This window comes from Camponotus floridanus, unplaced genomic scaffold, assembly GCF_003227725.1.
Source record: "Camponotus floridanus strain SB8 unplaced genomic scaffold, Cflo_v7.5 scaffold6, whole genome shotgun sequence".
Lineage (NCBI taxonomy): Eukaryota > Metazoa > Arthropoda > Insecta > Hymenoptera > Formicidae > Camponotus > Camponotus floridanus.
The window spans coordinates 1,886,691-1,909,217 of record NW_020229769.1 but is presented as its reverse complement, the minus strand read 5'-3'; the positions used below and the strand labels follow the sequence as shown (position 1 = coordinate 1,909,217).

General features: G+C 42.2%; 1 protein-coding gene across 5 annotated transcripts in view; it reads right to left on the bottom strand.

Moving 5' to 3' along the window:
* LOC105252032 overlaps positions 1-22,527 on the bottom strand; it is a 99,202-nt gene that overhangs the window by 51,945 nt on the left and 24,730 nt on the right. For all 5 annotated transcript variants that reach the window (XR_003123471.1, XM_011259204.3, XM_025413095.1 and 2 more), the window contains one exon: positions 8,462-8,520. Coding sequence is in view for 4 of the 5 variants with exons in the window: in XM_011259204.3 (XP_011257506.1) it covers positions 8,462-8,520 (59 nt within the window). In the remaining variant the exon portion in view is untranslated. The remainder of the gene's footprint in view (positions 1-8,461; positions 8,521-22,527) is intronic.

Here is a 22,527-nt window from a genome sequence, read left to right as displayed (position 1 = left end):
GACATTCGTATATATTCTCCGTTAATTATTTTTATTCACGGCCCAGCGTATAGGAACGCCCAGTTCGCCGGCCTGGGAGTTCGTATTTTGTACGCATACGCACGAGTTCCTAGTCCACCCCGACCACACGTTCCCGTTTACACACACACATACGCACACGTACGCGCTCACACACGAACGCGTCGGCAACGTACACGCTGGCACGCGGGGCACGTACGCTCGCACACACGCAGACGGTGTCCTAAGCACGCTCAATGCACCGAGATGCGCGTGCATGCACGTGTCGCCACGATCGAGGACGCATGTGTGCAACGCGACGCGTATGTGTTGGTCACTCGTGCGCGGCATACGTCCGCGTGTACCGGCGCACGCGTGTGCGTTACGTATTTTCGAATAGCGAGAGCCAGGCTGGTTCGTCAAATTTGCACATTTATTCGTTTACCGTCATACAATCGAGCTTAAAACTCGCGTGGCCGCGTGTGAGTGCACGGCCGTTCTGTCGGTGCACGCCACGCACACACGCCGCGAGCTCATCCCTTATTCATAACTCTTCGAAGGGCTTGATGGAGCTCCAAAGCTCACGACACAGCCCAACGATTTTTTTTTTTTGCACTTCTCTTTCCTGTTTTCCGCCGGACGGGAGTCTGTTCCTTCCTCACAAAACACTTTGACGAACCTCATTCTATAATAGATTTCGATAATATATCGCGTATTCAGGCAGATATTCCATTGTTCCGGACCTATGCTGTTGAATTAATTTACATTAATTCATCGAAAAATGTACACTTTTTTTTTTTTACAGCGAGGTTCTTGTAATAGCCATGTAATATTTCGACAGTTTGAGTTGACGCCCGAGTAAATGTGTGTCTATCCGGGTGTAATAATTTGCAGGATTTGCGAACGCGCGGGGCAGCTGCTAATTAACGGTTCAATTGCACACTCGGTCGCTCCGATAGTTTAATTGATTCGGAAATAGTTGCCTCGCGCGGAAGAGCCGTCGGGACGTTCGGGAATGAACCTCGGCACTACCCTTGTCAGACATCCTGTGGTCAGGAGATCCGGCAAGAAATAAATTACCGAACGCGCTCTACACACGAGCCCCAAGAATGTCCACCCTTCCACCTTCTTCCCTACTCGATGCCTCAGCCTTGAGCCCCGTCGAACAATTCGCGAAACAATCCTGAAGCAAATCGAAGCTCTTCTAGTTTCCCTCATTTCCGTTCGGAGGGTAAAAGTAACGGACTTTACTTCGTTCAAAAAGGAATAGTTTATCTTACCGATAAAAAGCGAGTTGAATATCGCGGATGAAATCGTAGCAAAGTATTGCGATAAAGTAGGATTAAAGATTTAAAAACTTTTATATATCCTCTTCAGGTTTTAAAGACGAAGAAATATGTCGTGATAAGAATATTTAAATGAATTTCTTGTGCTTTACGTTATTTACGTCTTTATTATTATTTCAAAACGTGTGTCATAAAACACGACATACAATCTTTGTCACGATATAAACGTTAGCTGTGCAAAAAATGGAGAAGCGTTTCTCACATCATGCTCTTCTCGAGTTCTCTAGTTTCGAAATCTCAAACTTTGAACATGCATGTAAGTAGTCCGCCATACACCGCCTTCATTTTCTCGCATTTTGATGATATATTCGCAAAGTCTCGAGAAACGCGAAACAATCGTGAACCGGAAAATTTTCCTCATTCTGCGTACTTGCAGGATATCCGGTCGGTACACGAGTCCAGAAGTATCACGGTTATTGTGCAACTAAACGATAGACTTGGACAGTCTCTCGGATCCAAGCGAGTAATTCAAAATGTTTCACGCCGAGAAGCTTTTCAGTAGATTTGCCAAAGATTGTTGTCTCGTTCCATGACATTGATATTTATTTGTTCAATTATTAATAATTAATCCTCTCGTATTTTTTCTTTATCTTATTTCAAATTTTTCAAGTTTAAATTATATAATTCCATAAAATTTCGAAAAATCCACCTCACTCTCTCTGAGCGTTTAATTATCTCGTAGTGCGATCTAATCCTAAACCGTGATAGAGAAAAATGTCATCGATTAAAGCCGGGCGTAGAGTGAATAAGACGCCGCCACTTCGGCCATTAACAGGAGTCTGCGAACGACAGAGAGGGACGTATCAAGGATAAAGGTATAAATGCAGCGCACGCACACATCTTGCACGAGGAGGATAGCAGCGCGTGTCGGCGACAGCTAGGCACTACACCGCCGCGCATCGACGGCTGGATGCCCGCGGAACGGCTCGTAGAGCTCGCAGCTTTTAAGCTTGACGTGGCCATTGGAAAGAACCGAGGAATCGAAGGAAGAGAGAGAGGCTGACTGCAATAATTATCGGACGTGGGAGGGGGAGGACGGATAGACGAGGAGAGGACAGGACGAAGGGACAGAGAGGACGGCTGAGAGCGAGCGGAGAGAAGGGCGAGGGATTGCGCGCGCGCGCGCGAGCGCACGACGCGCGAGAGGGTGCGAGGGACGATGAAAAGTTTGACCGGACGCACAGCAAGCACAATGCATCGTGGTCCACCCTCCACCCCCGGGAGCGACCCACCCCATAATCCACCCGCATTGTACGACCAATCAATATTGTTTTATATCGTGAGACGAACCGGCTTCGTTCGGCTCGACGCTACGCTCTCTTCGATGGTACATAGCTGCAGTCCGTCGAGTTTCTCCGGCTTTCCGGAAATTCTTTCGTAGCCATCGAGAAGGCTGATGACCATCCTTTCACGATTCTGAGACAGCCTCTCGCGATTCCGAGGATTCTCAATGCGATTCGCGTTCGCGACTTAATTCTCATCGTCATTTGCGTTCCGCGAACAATGCGGCCTCTCGAAATTATTCAATTTTATTATCTAGAAATTCTTAATCGGGTTTTCTCGTTGCGAGAAAGAATTGACGCGCTACGCGATGCGAGGTATAGATATAGCGAACCTAAGTAAATGTATTTATGGAGAGTAGCATTGCATTTCAGACGTGTAATGCAAACATGAATGCAACGTTCGCGAAAGTAAATATAAAATTCCACGTGTTACGATTAATACCCTTTATCCAAAGAGCGCAAAATACACGCGTTTATTCAGTGCACGCGATAAATGCAGGTTCATTGATTAAACATGAGAGCGATGCGCGTATAATTAATTAATGAATGGCTTCCGTGTGTAGTGTATGAAAAACGGTGATTCCTCATTTTTTGGTATTGCACGATACACTGTCATTATACGCGATTTTCATTCATTTAATTCGACCGAGTCGATACGCGTACGCGCTTAATTAGTTGTTGCGTATGTGTCGAAATTACTCGTATACTTTATGCTCCATTTCAACAACAACAGTAACGGTGGAAAATTTGAGGTTGATTATTCGATATATTTATACACTGTGAATTTCAAGAAGTGCGTGTCGGAACGCTGATACGTACATTATTATCGACTCCATAAAATCACCCATCATTCCGATATGAAAAAACTTTGAGAGATTAAAGTCAAAATGTGGAGAGTGAATAAATGATTGGTTTTGATTAAAAACTTCATCCTTTACTTTTACGGCTAAAACTTGGAAATTTCTTTCTAGGATACCAAATTTAGGGTTAATTAGATATATTTATACAATGATAAAACCCGTGATGATCGATGCTCAAAAGTATTTCGAGAACGCTCGTTAATTATAAATCTGTCACAAATAATTATCAGACTGTCAAAAAATGTTTTTTTCTCGATAAATATTCTTGATTAGATGATTAGCAGCATATTTATCTTTCTTCGATGCATTTGAGTTTTCCGAGAGCATTGATAATTGCCTCATTCGGAAGTTTAGACCGATTCTTCTTCTCTAACGCGTCGCGAGACCAACGAGATTTTTCTTACACGACAACAGAAGGACGCGCAAAGAACGGCGCACAATGTGCATCCGGTTGGCTCGCTCGACGAGGATACGTCTCGCTTGCGCGATGACGCTGATTCAGGATTATTCTCCCTCTTTAATTGCCTCCTCTCTCCCTCCACCCTCGTCGCGACGTCCCGACGCAAATACCGCCGTCGTCATCGTCTTCTCTCTTTCACAGGAAAGGACAGAAAGTCCAGCGCGATAACGAATTATCTTCCAGAACACGCTTCTTGAAGCAGGAACCGGAAATATCGATAGTAGCGGTATCTCGCAAGAACCGGCGTTTCGTTCTTTCTCGCTATATTTTTTTATACACCTATATCAGCCGAGAGTAGATATATTTTTTATTTTCCACCTTTGAAAGAGAATGATACAAACTTCGGGGGAGAGAAAATTGAACTTTAAAGATTTTAATCTTGAAAGTATAGATTCGCGAAACCGTATCTATGAATCTAAATTTATCGAATATTGTTTACAAAATTTTTCTAAAAATGTCTACGCGTGTGTTACAAGTACGAGTAATGTAACGACAAGGCGTTCGAAGATAGCGCGAATCGAGGACCGATCGGAGTCATCCTCGCATGTGTAACGACGACTCGTAAGCCCGCACGACATATGCGCACATCTATTTGCGTAATTACCCGTATGCTTGTATTCGCGTGCGACATTATACATGTCTACATAAACGTGACACATTCGCACGTTCTCCTTCGCATAGAATCCATCGCCTTCCGTTCACCACGCGCTCAAATGCCTAAGCGAAACAAGCACGCCGACCGTGAACGTAATCTTTGAGCTGCCATTAGCTCTATCAAAAGTATTTTATTTAATGCCGTCCGTCATTTCAATCGCGTGTGGATCCGTGACACGATTCCGACATAATTCTTTATTTTTTTTTTCCTGAATCTTGATCAGAGCGGAGAACAGCGATCGGCGGAATGCAGTAGCGCGATAAGCGAGAATGATAGAGCGCTTACGAAGAGCTTCCCCACCCTTCGCTCTTGTCGCATATTGCGACACAAATGCGAGGACGTTATTCTTGTCACAATTATTTTACATGGAATATGTGTCACATTCTACAATCGTGAGGCGGAATTACAGACGAGCCCGACATTTTGCGTCACGCGCAAGATTGCGAATCTTTTTATCATTCCAAGTTGTCATTAATCGTAATTATGCGAGAGCTCAATTTAATCAAGTTCGCAATGGCAGAAGTTTTGCGTAAGCGATGGATACGCTTCGTCTATCGCGAAAGAAGTATATTTTACTCGCGCGATTATATTTATCGGACGTATCGCGTGCAGAGACCGCGCTCGTAATTGTTACGCGGTTCTTTATACCTTGGTTACACCGTGATTGGCCGAGGATAATCGACTGGGGTCCAACCGCGTTGCGGGGACCCAGTCACCGAAGATCCGGCCCCATTCGTCGCGACGCGTACAAAACGACATGGAAGCGTTCGTTCCGGAAGAACAAACCGATATACCATTGTCATTCTCCATACTCGACGGCTATTTAATGTACGCACGCCTCCTATCCCCATCACTCTTCTCGACAACGAAGCGGTCACATTAATAAGCCTTCGTGCACACTTACGTGTACTTATGTGTCCACTTATGTGGGATATGACGTAAATGCTCCATCCATCCATTCTCGGCGACATTTCTGCGTGTCGCGTGTTTGGAGCAGCGAAGAAACTGCTCTTCTCCGCTTTTGTTCGCGATACCGTACGCACACTTGAATCCCTGCGAGCATTGCGAGAATAAATTTCTCCTAATGATCTTGCATAAATTGCATAATTTCTCCTAATGATCTCACTCGTGATCTCAGTCTCGATAAAGTTTATCGTTGATTCCCGATACCGATGTATATTCAGCGTCTCTTTGACGAGGGGCTGCAATGTCCGGCGACGCGTAAAATCAGGGGCGATTAGTCGGAATGCACACAATTAGCGCTGCAACCGCTCGATGCGGTATTACATTCCATGCGACACGCATAGACATGCAGTCAGATAATAGTTTTTGCCGTAGATCTAATATCCGGTCTTGTCAACTAAGAAAGTCACATTTAATTATGCGCGATAGATACGCCAGATCGAATTTCCTGAGTCGATTTATATATATTTTTACCGCCCGAAGATTACGCTTTACTCAATAATTGATACTTATGTTCGATTGGTAAAATATTAAATAATCAAAAGCAAATTGCAGTTGGTTATTTTCATGAAATTATAAATAAGTTGAACGAGAATCAATCGCGTAATTTTGAATTAAATTTTGGGTAATGAATCATGCGTATATCCAGCAAACAGATCCGTAATGAGAGTTTGAGAAATGTTTCGCTCATCGGGGGTTAATTGGGGGTGAACCGACTCATCTTAGACAGATGTCGAAAACCGACCACAAAGTTCATAAGGCCGTTATCCCTTTATTACGACTTTATGCGACTAATGTCAAATTTCTCTAAGTCATAGAAGGTGGTCTAGAACGTTTAGCCAAACGACGCAATTCTGCAATAATTTTGAAATGTCGACCTATGATATAAATGTCATTGCTAAATTTTATTTTATTTACGCAAATTTACGCATTATTTGAATTAATAACTTCCCATGTAATTTACACAAAATTCGCGATTAAAAAAGATTAACGAACGCTTTGATATCGTTTCCAGATCACGAGGCGTCCTCGTTAAAAGTGCGTACGGCATCGCGAAATCGAGCGTGTCCGCAAACAAAAAGTACCGTTTGTCGCCGATACTAGCGATGTCTGCGGCCCCGAAATCACTGAACCACAGAAAAAAAGATATTTTCCGCCTGTAGACACCAATAAGAGAGCGCGTTCCCTTCCCTTCGTTTTACTCACAGCCATCAGCGCGCGAAATGTCCTCCCCGCCATCGAGCCTTTGATGTCGAACATTGCAGAATACGAAGGATCTCGTGCGGATAGCAGAGAGAAAATTCGACGCCCTACCACACCCCGGTGACCACTCGTAAATTGTCGCGCTTTCTTCTCACCCCCGTTGCCTCTCGCGCTTTCGAAACTCGCGTGCAAAGAGAGGAGACACTCTTCGGCGCCGTTCTCGCACTTGAGCGGACGATCGTCTGCAAGAACGTGTCGGGATGGTCGCTCTTGTCCCCTCCCCTTCGAGGGACTGGGAAAACAATTAAGGGAAGGCGAGGCGCTGTGTCGCCTTGTATGATAATGCGTTGTAACCTCCGGCACAAGAGAAACGATATGGTAAAGGAAGAGGAGGATTACACGGCGCGATGGGGGAGGTGAGCAGGAGGAATGCATGAAACGGGGTTGTTCAGGTATGCGAGGGAGGAAAAGGGAATGGAGAGGAGAGTGCGGCTAGAAGAGAATACGAAGTGGTTGGCCGGGGAGGAGGTTAGTGGAGGTCGTGGTTCTTACTTTGCATTCTTTTGTGTATCCTTCTCAAGCCCTCCGCGTTCACCCTTCTACCCGGTCGTCCTCTCCTCTGCCTTGAAACTTCAACTAACGCCCGAGGTTTTTAATGCACTTGTCTACTCTACATACCGTTCATAAAGATACATATGTTTCGTCTGTTGAACGAGTGGGCACGAGAGTCGTGGTCTTGGAAAGCTCGGAGATAGGATTCGGTACACGCGGAAAAAGATAGAGGAAATGACGAGAGATAGAGAACAACGAAAGGAGAGGAAGTAGATGAGAATGCAGTACGTAAAATGCATTTTAAATTCTAAGCATCGACTCTTCGTCCGCAAGGATGGGAAGATGAGGACCGCGCGGAAGTTGAAAGAGGAAGTAGCGAGAACAGTGGGGTTTCTCGCGATTTTTGTGGATACACGGGCTATCTACTGTCCGGTACTTGGTTTTAATATAGACATTATCTATTCCCTACTTTGTTATCACACAGTTAAATGTATATTATACATGTAACATATTCATCTTTCATATATTATATATATTCACGGAAGAACCAGAAATTTTTACATAATGTTGTCATGAAAATTTTGTATTTTTATAATGAATATATATATATATATATATATATATATATATATATAAAGCACACACATATACACATGTAGATGTGTGTCAGAAATTATGAAATATAAAATTATTTCACGAAATATAGATCGCGCTTTAAAAATCAATATGAAAAGAGAGATAAAATAATAAAATCGAAAGTGATCGTACTAGAGAATATATGATGTTGAATAAGTGACAAATTATTAATATTTTAATTATCCAACTATTACAAGACGCTATACGAAATGTAACGTTTGAAATCAATATAATGCTGTATTCGAAATATTCCTATATGCTTTTAATATCGAGTTGCAGCAGCTAATAAATTGTAACCGAAATAATAGGCAACGTTAAACATTCGACATTCGGTTCTACCATGAGAATATATATAAGCGTACATATATAAGCGAACATATATAAGCGTAAATATATATATATTACTTAACAATGACTATGTTCGAAATTGTACGATCGCGACAAGATTTAGAAAATTTCAATCGACCGATCGTACAATTTGAGAGCAATGATTAATTTCGACTTACCTCTTGCGTCCCGGTATCCGCGCACCAACCAGCTCTCTGCTACGGCGTCATTCGTCAATCTAAACACAGAGGAAAGGTAATGTTAAAAATCCGAATATACAAATTATTTTCTCTCTAACGAGCGGTATGTCCAATTCATCTTTCTCCCCGAGATACAATAATAATTACGCTATGCGTGGCGGTATCGCGGATAATACGTGAAAAACGCGCGTCACATTCATCAAGCACAGAGTCTGCGCGAATGGAAATGGGCAATTTTGCGAGACCGTTCTTTCGCGCGGGTGCGTATAAAATGCATAAGCGAGAGAGGGGAGGATCGAAGGTGTACCTCAAGAGTCGATTCGAGGCAACGACGCGCGTGGAAGGACCGGGTCCTTTCAGACGAGAAGAAAGAAAGCCAGGCGCGAGATTCGCGCTTCATTCACTACGCGGGTAGAAAGGGGGGAAAAGGGCGCAAAAGGCTCTCCTTCGAGATGTAATTAGCACATCTCCTCGCGACGACGCGCAACAATGCGGCTTTTAATTAGTATGCGTCCACCGATTCTTCCCGCTACAGCGCCTCCGTGCCCTCCCCCTTCTCCCCCCCGGCGTCCCTTCGTAAACGCGTAAACGACGACGGCGACGAGCACACGTGGTCGATTTCACATACATGCACGCGTGACATACACACACACATCGGGGTGCAGCAACGAACCGTGCGCGTTTATGTCGGCGCATCACACGCTGCTGCACCGCAGAAGTGTCAATACGTGGGTGCGTGTACGCGCACGGCGTGTACGAGCTCGCGTGCATACCGGCTCGCATTACGGCGGATATACTCGAGCACGTAAGGCGTTCCTGCGGTATAAAGAGCCGCGACGTAACGACATGTAATTCGATGCGTCGCGCTCGTTTTCCGCTCGTAAATCGCTCGTCATCGCCGCGATGGATTACTCGCGTAATTTCGAAGTCGTTGATAAAACGCCGGTAAAATTCAACTTGAAAGAGGCGCAACAATAATTGCCGATGTATAGTAAAACGATGATTTTCCCGAAGAATTTCTTTTATAATAAAAGTCCGATACACACACGTGCGCGCAAATATATTTATAGAGGGAGAAGGATGCATACGATTTATCGAGCGTAATTTAAGGGTCGTATATCTTAACCGAAATAAATGTCGAGATTAAACTATCGAGTTTGCCGGTATCGAAGAACAGATCGAACGCTAATAATAAATTTGCTAATAATTTTCTTATAGACTTCCACAGCAGCGCTGCGTGCATTGATTTCGATGGTAGAGACCGTTCCATCCATTGCCGACTTTAAAAAGTTTGTCGTCTATCACCGATAGCCCGTCGTGACAATTGTCGATGACATGTATAACTCAGGGACACGACGACGAAATGATAATAATCCCTTCCCTCCCGGGATGTAAAAGTAAATTATGTCATTTTTTCCTGCGACTAAGGTAAATGGCTATAATGGCTTCGTCGGCGGATATAATTTCGTCAAGCCTTCTTAAAATTAAATAATCCCGATTTCAAACAATATTCAAATCGTTTCAAATCGGGAAGTATAGTCGACATACGCGAGATTGCTTAATTTATTTAATTTTAAGAAGGCTTGACGAAATTATATCCGCTGACGAAGTCATAGCCATTTATTTTAGCAATCGGATGGTGGCGTGCGGAAGTAATGACAGTGCGACAATGTCTCTACGTTACTCAATTAAGGGCGAGCGATACCGTAAGTGCGCCAATCCATGCACGCTTCATCGTATCGATATCGGCGAAGGTCACGTGTTCAGATGCGTGCGTTCCCACGTCTTAAAGACTGCGCTTTATCGTCAAACGCAAGCACGTATAGATATAACGCGGGAGAACGTGACGCGTTAACGCGATACGTCGATCCGCAATTACCGTGCGAGCCTCCACTCGCATCCTCGAGACAATTGTAGGGGGATGACGAAGGACACCAATTGCTGCTGAGCTAGCGACAGAAAGCTGCACGATTTCCGGGATGTGCGTTAATATCTGACATTAGATCGAGTGTCAGGTAATGCGCGCGATTACGCGTGATTACGCAAAATGAGGGAAACAAATGCAAGAATATACGTTGAGCTGGCACTAGAAACTTTTCCATGTCAGGGAGACACACGCATTATGATCTATGACAAATCAATATACATATGTCGTTTAATATATGACTATTTTCTTACGTAACAATTATGTAAGTTTCAGGCAAAGGACGATATGTTATTCGAATAATTTTAGATTTTATAAATAAATCATAAACGGAACGTAATGATCGAAAAAAGTATTTATCGAAATCCGCGACACGTGGAGCAAGAAACTTTTGTGATTTCAAACGCATAATTAAATAACGAAAACAATTTTCAACGTGCTCTATTAAATATACGAATACGTTATGGTATAAATTTATAATTGTGCGTATCATTCTCTTCATTGGTATGTATAAACATGTTATAATTCCATTTATTTTAATATGAGAAAATAAAGAGAGTATATTAAATATGCATATGAAACGTTTTACATTCATTATGTTTTATCGGAACACTATTTTAATTACGATAGCATGCGATACGCGTCGATCTCGACGGCGGTTTAAAATGCCCGATCGAAAAGTCGAGTTATATCCGATTTCGAAGCGCGCGATCTGTGTCAATGCCACGATTTACAGTCGCGAGCCTTTCGGGAATTGAACGAATATTGAAATTGCGGGAAACGCACAGAACTTTTGCATAATGAGCTGGCGGCTCACGCCGTCACACGAACACGTCCACGCACACCAATCTCAGCGTCGGCGCGTACATGAATATTTTCATTTGATTGCGTTAATTAAACTCGCGCTACCAGGCGATGACCTTTGAAGTTCAGCGGCACGCGGTACGCATACACCAATTACCGATATTATTAATTGCAATGTGCTCCCCATTTTTGGCAATCGTTGCCTGGCTGACGAAATATACGCGATCTTATGTCTCGAGTTAAGAAGTTCAAAAAATCATCGATTATCGATCAAGTAACGTACGCAACTCAATGTCAATTTTGTCACTACTTGAATTATATTGTACATATTTTATATATTAATGTAATGATAGTTGTATTTTTTTAAGTTTCAGTAGGACTAGATATACGTCTCATCGCAAGTGATTGTAAAATATTGATGTGACATGCACCGTCTTTAAAATTGTTCGCGGTTTTGCGGCTAGATTTAATTTGATGTTGCAAGAAATGAGAGAGATTTAACGGGGAATTCCTCTGCACATTTTGATAAGACCGGCCGCAAGATGACGGAAATTACTGCGAATGTACTTACACGTTCAGATAACAGCCATAAAATGTGTTGTGTCATGCATGCGGAATTTATTGTCATGCTTTTCGCGATATAACGTCTCACTCTATTAAAATATATAATAAATAAAATGATATAAGTATAAATAAGTGCATTAAATGGCGATTTACAAGTATGAAACAAGATGATATGATTAAAAAGAAGAAATCCAAATTATTAATATAAAAATATGAAACAAAAAGAGCTATTATTAATTCAAATCGTTATTGAAATTTATTACAATCTCATATCACAATTTTAAATTCTCGAAGGTTTTTTTTCGTCAACAATAATTGACAAGCTTTAAGATTAAAAAGTAGACAAATCTATCTATCTGTGTCCTCGTAATTGTTTCGCTGATAATCATGTAAGTTGCTGAGGACCATGTAAACAAACTGAACAGTCATAAATCGTTGAGAAAAGCATATTTTGAGATTCGAACATTAAAAATATTATCGTTCGACAAATAATAGATACAATTTAATAATTCAGTCTTATTTATTAAATTCGAGATATGTCATCTATTGTATATATTCGTAAATTCTTTCTTATTAACGCAAACAAAAAATTGCATGGCTAAAGATGACTACAATCAATAGTCAACATGTTCTGGAAAGTTAATTGTTTTAATAAAAGGATTGTCCGCTCATACAAACATTGGCATTTCGGTTCGCATTGGTCATTCCTGTATCCACATTGATTTTAAATCAACGAGCTGTAAATTTTATTATTTTATAAATAAAATATTTTATGTATTTTTTTATATCACAGTAGTCCCTATCTAAACTAGAAAAACGATAAAAAAATTCTTGTTGCAAAACGATGAAAGAACGAAATATTTAAATAATTTACAATGCAACTTAATTTCACGTATAATTTTCAGGCGACACTTCCTTGGCTGGTGCTAACAATTTTCATCGCGCTTTCGAGACCTCGCACCATCCCGTTTTGCTACGAAATCTACCAACCACCGCCGTTAGGGTGAAGCACTTACGGCACAATGAGTATGCAAATAAGCCGGTATTCGGCTACATTTGTTTCAACGAGCTTAGGAACGCCGTCTCGCGCGAAGAAGCAGTTCCTTTACGCAAAGGCCATAAAAGCCTGTCCCGTATTTCCAAATCTTTGCGAAGCGAAGGGAGTTACTTTCCGCACGTTTTTATTGCCCGTTACTTTGCCCGCATCGCTTACTTCCGACATTGTTTCCGTCGTCGCGTATCTTTCACGACGAGTGACGTTACTTTTCTGCTCTGAAATATATCGATCGCGAAAGTTTCCCTCATGTTTCATTCCGCAAACGGCGCAGCCCGATTAGATCGAGGTTTCTTCTCCCAAGTCTCTAACGCTTGTGTGAAAGGTTCCTCCGCAAAGTTAAAACTTTCTCAACTTTATTCGCATGCAGCCTACTTCGTTACTTCTCCGCGCGTGTCCTGAGAGATTAGGCCCGACAATTCACAGGTCTGACGAAAGTTTTGTCTCGCGTCGCATAAAGTTAACGACGACGGCGACGACGCGTTAAGACATCACAACGTGGCAGTCCGAAACTTGGCGAATTTCTGACAACGACAGCCGTTTGGGAGAGCGTTATTCCCAACACTTACCGGGACATGATCCGTAATAACGACCGCGAGATTCCTAAAGCCCGATGTAGGCCGAGACTCATTTGGAGCCCGGCCCAATCGCTCGATTCGCTAGATCGATTCTCGAGCGATCCTCGAATGATTCTCGAGTATCGCGCTCCAGGGGGAACGCTATGTAATCAGAGCTCTTCGTCTACATGCGAAGCTCGCTAATGAGCGATTAAGCTCGCGCAATGACAATCCATTTCCGACTCGAGAAGCAAGTATCGTCTCTTTTTTACGCGGTGGAGAAGAATATGCGCTGACAAAGTGCGTAATGGAATTCATTGCTCGAGGTAATCTTACTTGCTTTCTTTTTGTATTAATGTTATTTCTGTAGTAATATTTCTGCACGCTCAGAGAGATAATTGAACTGTTTGAGGCGATGCTGCCTGACAAATAGCCGTAATTATGCTTATGCATTATATGCTTATTAAGCGGTTAAATTAATTTCTTGATCTCTCGGTAGTTTTTCGTATCAATTACATATTTACGTATGTTCTGATATTTTCGTAGCATTCCGAGTACAATTATAAATTTATATTGAACATTTCCATTGCATATTACAGATACTTTATGTTTTCGAAACACGAATTTCGAACATTTTTCGAAATACGCGTCTCAACTGCATTCGAGATTCGCGGAATAAATTATTTCCCTGAACGTATACTGTATAATCTTATATGAATGGTACACGAAAGTGCCAGCGAGTATTGTTTGACGCATGACGGCTCTAGATGTATCTCAAGGCGAGGCGGAAACTCCCACCGAAAACCCCGAGACATGCCGCAAGTTTCGCGAGAGCAAGGACGGATGTAAACTTTGAAACCCCCGGTAGGCCCCACTGAATTCGTAATCGCGTAATCCCGAGATTTCATTAAACCAAATATCCGAGCTTTCTGTCGTCGGGGCTTAAGTACGCTCCCTAACCGAGAAAAAGTTACGCGATTCGGTACATCGGAAATCTGCTTTTATCCTTGCCGCAAATTAGCTTTAGCAAAATTAATTAAGAACCTGAGTGCCGCGGTTGAGTAACGCTAAGATCGTCCGTAATGGAGACGCGAACTTTAATCCCGTTCGATCAATCCGCTGTCAAGCAAGTAAGCTAATCAAGCAAGTTGCCTCCGTCCTTTCTTTCGCGTGCATGTAAAGTTGATTTCTCGTGACGGACGGATAAGTTTGACTTTCAACTGCATACATCGCAGATATAATTGCGGGTACACATGTTGCGATTATAAAAATGTTTCGTTGGCAGCGACGCGCGTATTGTGTCTTATCCCGAGCGGCTTCGGTGTAACGCATCGAAATACCCATATGTGTAACTCCTGCTGTCAAAATTGTCGACGCGCGTGAGTTGTGCACAAGTGTCAACGCCGCGCGCATATTTTATCGGCCGTTAACGAATCCGAACGTGAAGGACGTTAAGGAGCGCATCGTGCGGGAAAGCGACGTCCATTCTTTCGACGACAATACAGCCATTTGATAAAAGTCACTCGATCCCCCTTTCGCCGCGAACAAATATTGGAAGGAGAGACTCGCGCGCGCGATAAGCGTGAAACTCTGAATTCCAAGCTGTTGTAGATTACGGACGCGTTTATACGCGTGTGCGTATGCATGCGTATTGGCGTGTCGTTACACTTACTGCATTGCTCTACGAGGCAGATGGTGATAACGAACGACAGCGACATAGACAGGGACAGTGACAGCTGCCCCGTATTGTTTGACATATCGTTGATTATAGGTTAAAGGCCTCTTACGAAGGATCAAAAGAATTGCACGATCGAAATATATATTTTACGTGAAACTATATTTTCCGACAAATCTCCCTACGTTGGACGGAATACGGACACATTTTCTTAAAATACAATTGCAGAGTCTGACAGATTTGCGCTGGAGATCTATTGCTGTGTGTCCCTAATTGTGAAGTTACTTTTCTCGACGTAAAAATAACTTTACTCCACCTTATTGATCTGCTTATATAGCTGTACATGCTTATGACATATGTGTACACTTACTTAACTTTCTTCTTTTCAATAACTGAAAGTGTGAGATTTCTATTTCTCGTCGAATCAATGGCAAACTCTATTCACAATCAGTCTAAACGAATACAATCTTGTTTAATGTACGAAGAATAAAGACTAGGAATTAGTCATAAAGTAGTAGTAAACTTCTTTTTAAATGATATTTCTTATCAATCGATATAGATCGTAGTTGTCTATTTCAAGAATACAGTCTCGAGTTTAACTGAAGTAATGAATCTGTAAAAAGGATTGAATAGTCTTTATTCGATCGTATTCTGTTCATTCTGCATTAAGATGCACACTCGCAAGTGATATTTTTATAACAAGTAAAAAATATATTAGATTTGATATACAAAATTGTTCTTTTTTCGTCAAGAAATAGACTTGGAACAATTTTATCAATAATTCAAAATGTCCGTGAGTGACATATTCTGAGAGAGTCAAGATATCTCTATCAAAAAACTAATTACATTTAATTAACGGAATATATACTCGGTAAATATATATTCGGTAGATCTAAAATATTATAGTAATATTACGAGAACGTAATTAGAATTTGTAAATAAAACTTGATCACACGCAAAAGATATTTCGTGAAAGGAAAATGTTAATGATTCTCAAGCGTTAATCGAAAATTGAAGACACAATTAATAATTCATTCTAAATTACAGCTTAATTTATAATAATCGTTGAATTTTATTAGTCTTCTTTCAGAAATTGTTATATCATGTATTAATTTAACATTTTACATCATGTATGTCTTTGTTAAAAAACGGACTCAATTTTAATATCCGTATTCCGTTTTCGTTTCTAGATAAATGCGGGTGTCACGAGAAACGACTTTTATTTATCTTTCATTGTATAAAATATAAAAAAAGAAACGACATATCGTAATCTCTGTTGAGTCAACGGAATACAAGAAACACTAATTGAAACATCGGACATCTTTCAGTAGCACATCCGCAAGCTGTGTTCTTTAGTTTTATATATTGGCTCGTGCCGTATTTGTACCATGAATTTCGAGGTGCATGAACCTTAAATTAATTCCTTGAAAAATTCAGATGTAAATGGTAGATATCGAGCAAACGGTTTAAGATAGCTGAAAATAAAGGTCGGAAAATATTGATTTTATTAGTTGAGCAAATCTGATGCATTATCGGACGGTCAGCGGAATGTTCTTGGCGAGAGAAAATAAAGTGGATATAAATGCGATATCGAGAATCGCGATCGCGAAGGATTTCCGACGGAGATGACGCGCGATAGAAGTCACATCATCTAAAGACTCGCGTATGCGTATCGTCGTGGTGTAACGGGAAACGTTATTTACGCACAATCCGATTCCCAAACGATGTCCAAAAATGATTACGAAGCGTCTTACGCAAACCAAATGTCACCGTCGCTCCCATACTGTGCGCCTTATGATGCAAACTGTATAAAATAAAATATAAATTAGAACATAAGTCAGGTGGATTCGGGATGTGTACGGGAATCGCTGCAAGCTCTCGTCGTTTAGAACTTTGCAAATTTACACGCGCGATTGCACAATGAATTGAATTGTCATTACGACGAGAGCTTGCAGCGTCGATTAGGCGAGACACGGGATACACGTGTAATGGGAAAAATATAAATAAAATGCAACAGAAAGCAAAAAGCATAAATTGTATTTCGTAACAATGATATGAGCAAACGAAAGCGAAACACACTGGTAACACACACCGCATAAACCACGCATTGACAATCGCGATGAATAATGGAGGGGTCAATTAAATCTCAATTAAACACCACCGGATAATACGAATCGCGGCTCTTTTCAGTGTCGCCTCACCAGAGGGCTAGCTTTTTTTAAACATCGCCGACGCGTGTTCATCCGCTCCGAAAATCAGCATGCCATCTATAGCGCGCGGACACATACAGCTCGGTCATTTTATACACCTCGTGAAGAATGGCGCATTAAAATTACGTTGATGGGCCTCGAAAATATGATTTCCACTCTGCGCCCATCGATAACCTCGCCATTCGACCGAATCAAATTCTATCCCGACACTTGGCGATACCGATACCGCGCACATATTATATTCTGTATCAAATTATCCGCTAATTTAATAGCACGTTGTGTCATCCTAATTTAAAGCCGTGTCCATCATTAATCACGAACGGCCGCGACTCGAAACTAGATCAGTACCAAGTATGCTCGCGTATAACGAGGAACGGATTACAAATTCGTTATAGACTTCACAAGAGCACGCAACGCTGCAAGACTTTCTTCGGAACTCGGACGAAGGGAGAAGAAACGCGCGAAAGAAAGTCGATCTCCGAGAACGCATTTCTTTTTCCTTTATCTTTGTAACTTTTTATATCTCTTCGCGTCGCTTTCCACGTATTCGTCTCCCAACGTATGATCGGTATCGCCAAGTATCGTTGACATACAGGGTGCTTTTGCTCTCGCAATATCCGAGGTAAACGCACGAATGGAAACGAATCTCGATCGCCTCATCGATATACGAAGCAGCACCAAACCACTGTATGGATCATTCGAGATGCGAGCACAATAAGTGATGCACCGGCCACGTAACTTTACCTTGTCTACGATGCGATCACGTTATCCCCGAGATAAACACACGTGTCACACTGAGTCACGAACGGCGCGCCGGAGAAGTAACACGGGGATCACAGACAGATAGAAAGAAAAGGCGGATTCGCGTTACGTAGACACAAATGTTTTCTCGAAGACGGAGACGGAGTGCCGTGGACCGACGCTCGGACACGATCGCCACCACCGTAGTCCACCTACAGTTCACTCGGTCGACCAGTCCGTTTCGTCGAGATCGCGAAAAATCGGCGCGGGATCACATTGTCTTCCGCGAAAGTTTTCTTCGTCGTCATCGCAAATCACGTCGACTCTATCTCCACGATCGGCACTAATCAGCAAGCACTGTCCGTCCGTTGAGTGTCCGTAGACAGCTAGCGACTGCCAGCGACTCAAGATTCCGCGCAATCTTCCGTTCACCGCGTCGTGCACCACGTTCGCGGACGCGCAGCTCCACGGCGTTTGGTCCTTCGTGTCCTTAGAGCATACGTATATATCCGCGAGCGGGTGTGCGCGTTCCTTGGACGTGTACGCACGTGCATGTAAGCCGGATGCCTGTAGCCGTGTACGTGGATCGGTGTTTCCTCCGGTGTACGTGTGTCCCGCGCGTGTATTACGTGTGCGCGCGCGCAAATAGTCTCGTGTGAGCGTGTGTGTGTGTTTGTGGACGCGTGTACGTGTTGGTCGGTGTATGCGGTGTACGTGTACGTGTGTACGTGTATGTGTGTATGTGTAGGTGAGCTAACGGTGCGCGCGCGCGCGGATCTGTACCGGTGGGTATATTACAAGGTGTACGCGTCTTAAGTGATTTCGGCCTCGCTGGTCAGGCAGCCCCGGCAGCTCCGTATGATGAGGCCGCCGCTTTGCTACTGACAGACCTAAAGACCACCCTAACCCTGCAGTCGGGGACGAGGGGTTCCCCACCCCCGTCGTGAGCGGACGAGAGAGAGACCACCCTCCCCCGCCAGGGACCAGGGCGAATAAGCAACCCTTAGCACCCGATGCCACCTCCACGGCGGCGGCGCAAACGCACTCCTGCCTCCGAGGGTAGTCTTATCCCCACCGACTCTTTCGTAGGAGCGAGACTACCACCCCCCACCCACCTCCCAGTCGATTCCAGTCCTGCCACCACTATCGCTCCCTCCTGCACCCCCTCGCGACGCACGCTACCGACGCCGCCGCCGACGCTGCCGCCGCCGCCGCCGTATCTGCCCCTCCGACGGCGGATTCGACGCCGAGGAGAATCCCTTCCAGAGACGAGAAACCCCTTCTTCTCGTCTCCTACGGCTTCTACGGAGGAGAGTCGTCTTAAGATAAAAACACGGACGATCGGGTTTTGCAGTTAACCCACTCACCCTCGACTCGCATCCCCTCTACACGCGTGTCCTTTCCGTCTCCTCGTCCTACCCCCCCGATGTATCCCCCTACTCCGTGCCACGCGAAGCTCTTGCGAGCAAGCAGCCTCGAGTCGCCCCAACCCTTTCTCCTTCACCCCGTCCACCTCGCCACGCTGCCCTCGCGGATCTCGACTCGACGAAACTTTCGATTCTTTCGGGGGCAACCTTCACAACCCCTGCCCTCCCCCCCCCTCCTTCTCTATTTTTTCCTCTCTTCGCCGACCGATACATCGCGTGTCGACTCGTTCGACGTTATCGTACCGTTCACCCTCGGAGCACACATATTCCCCACCCCTCACCCGGCGTTCCCACTGCGAGAGACAACAACGGGACCGACCTCGTGGTTTTTTACAGAACGGAGGGGGAAAAGGGTGACAGTATATATTGTTGTCATTTTTTTGAACGGTTTCAGGCGCATCGATCTTCGACGACTACACGTCCCGTCCTGGTCACGCGCCGATGTGACGCGCCGACAAGATCACTTTCGCCGCCGTTTCTTTCCGAGATGAACTCTATGACCCCGCGCATTGCTTTCATCGATATTTTCCGTTAACGAAGAGAATCGTCATCTGGGAGTTGGCGGATTATACCGACGAGTTCCTTGTAAGAATCAAAGTCCTGACAAGAGGAAAGCTCCGTTATGTCTTTCGGAGCAAATACGGACACATTTTTATTCTTGATCTTCTATGTAATTTTTTTAAACAAGGAATAAGAAGTTATATCCTTGCGTGTATGATTTCATCAAATAATTCCGTTTTCGAGAAATACAAGCGAATCTTTGTATATTTATATAAAAAAGTAAAAAATAGACATGCAATGGATACATCAGTCAAGATAAAGATACGACAAATTATGACACAATGATAGATAATGCAACGTAAAAATCAAATATATGTATCAGTAAATCAAATTAAAAATTATATTGAAAAACATGAAATATTGCTCACTATTAACTTGTGAGCAATTTTTTTGCAAGATCATGTGATTATTCGAACGATTTTTTGCAAAATATTTTTAAAAGGAATAATTACATTTTGAGAATCTCTTGTCCGTAACATACATGTAAAATTTGTAAATGCAACAATTGTGGAGGAAATCTAACATGCAAGATATTTACGCAATATAATTATTTATACAAGTATAACACGTAAGATATTTAGCAAATGTAACATGTAAAATATTTAGCAAATGTAACACGTAAGATATTCTATAAAAAATATATTCGCAAAGTTGCTTGTAAACTTTTAAAAACATTTATACTGTTGTATTATTCTTGAAAACGATAATTTGCATTGATGAATACATTGATTTTTACGTTGAAGAGATTACATCCTTTACATTTCATTGAGAAATACAAATATATTTTTAAATAAATAAACGTAATTTGAATGAGAGAGAGAGAGAGAGAGAGAAAGATAGAAATTGTATATAAAATTATAATCCGTATTATTGTTACAATATATGTATCAAACATATATGTATCAAATAAATAAATAAATTTTTATACAACTTTAAAATATTTATATTCTTATTCGAAAGAAGAACTTAGTAAAACAGAAATCGCGCACAAAAATATACAATACTTTAGATAGATAGCGCAATTTATTTAAAACACACATTCAATATATTGCGAAAATATTTCAATATCGAAATCATTAATTGTAAAAATGTAATTTAAAATTATATAAAACAGTTAAAATTCAAGAAACAATAATAAGATCAATAACTCTTTATAACTACAAACTTGATTACGAATGATTATAGATATGTGTTCGAAAATATCTAAGCCTGCCAAAAATATCTATAAACTAAAATTATACATCAAGAGCATGTAGTTGAATAGATACAAGGACGAAGTTCGATTTACGGTGCAGTATCACAAAAGTTCTTTCACGCCTGGCCCTTTGACCACGAGATTGTATCTATTTAAATGCCTGAACGAGTGTGATCGTCTACGTTTACTCAAAGTTTGAAAAAACTAATATCAATTTTAACTTGGCCGATAACTTTTAAATGTCGTGCGTAGCACAACACATGATCGAAGCAATTCAAAAATCGGAATATTTTGACCAAAAATAGTAACGATGCTCGAGCGCTTTGCAGAGTTCGGAGTCAAACTACAATCTATCCAAATATATAAGCATTGTAAATATCACAAGATTCTAGAACCCATGGAAGGGCCCCGTCTACCTAATAACATGCCACAGTAAAAAGAGCCACGGGGATATGTATCGAATGTATCGAAACAAATTTTTATGCAGGTCAAGCTTTTCTGCGCTTTTCGAAGCCGCCACCCCCACCCGTGGTTATACACCCCACTACCGATCGACACTCATTTATACTTTTACCACCACCCCACCGCCCCCACCGCGGGGATTGTTTATGACACGATTCGTTTGATTATTAGCTGTTTATACGCGACCATCGATCGAACCGCTAACTGCACGCGGCATTCCGACAGCAAAACAGTTCCGCCGCGCGCTTTACTGCAACCCTTTCGTTCCAAAACCGGGTTTTTTTTTTTCCGAACGTGTAACCTAAACCGGCGAAACTGGTTCTACTGGACTCTCCATTGGACTCGGTTATTCCTTTTCGTGATCTTAGTTCTGTACGGACGACGGTTTGGATGACATTTCAAAAGTGCTCCAAGGATACGTCTCTCATCGTTCATCGATGCAACCATTTTGTGTACGATAGAAATAATTTCCAAAACTCTTTGAGAGATTCAAAGTAAAAATGTTTACGAATCTGTTGCGCGATAATTAGTAGAAATAAGAGATAATGAAGCGTCATTCTGCAACACCAATCGCGAATTCACTGACAGTCTAATGTATCTTTTTGAACTTTATTTCGATTTTTGATTATCCCGTTCTCTTTTATCACGAAAAATCAAAGAGCATGATTTATGGTTATTGTATATTAAAACGTGATATACTTTTTTTCGAATTATAAAAATATTTAACGTAAAGCAATGTGTGTGATGTCAATTTTTAAATCCATCGTTAATTGAATTTTAATCAGCGAAACTACTTTGGTTATTTATACATTTTACTTTACGTTTGAGAATGGCTTTGGTGAGGTTTATGTTATTGATTTAAAAACGGATT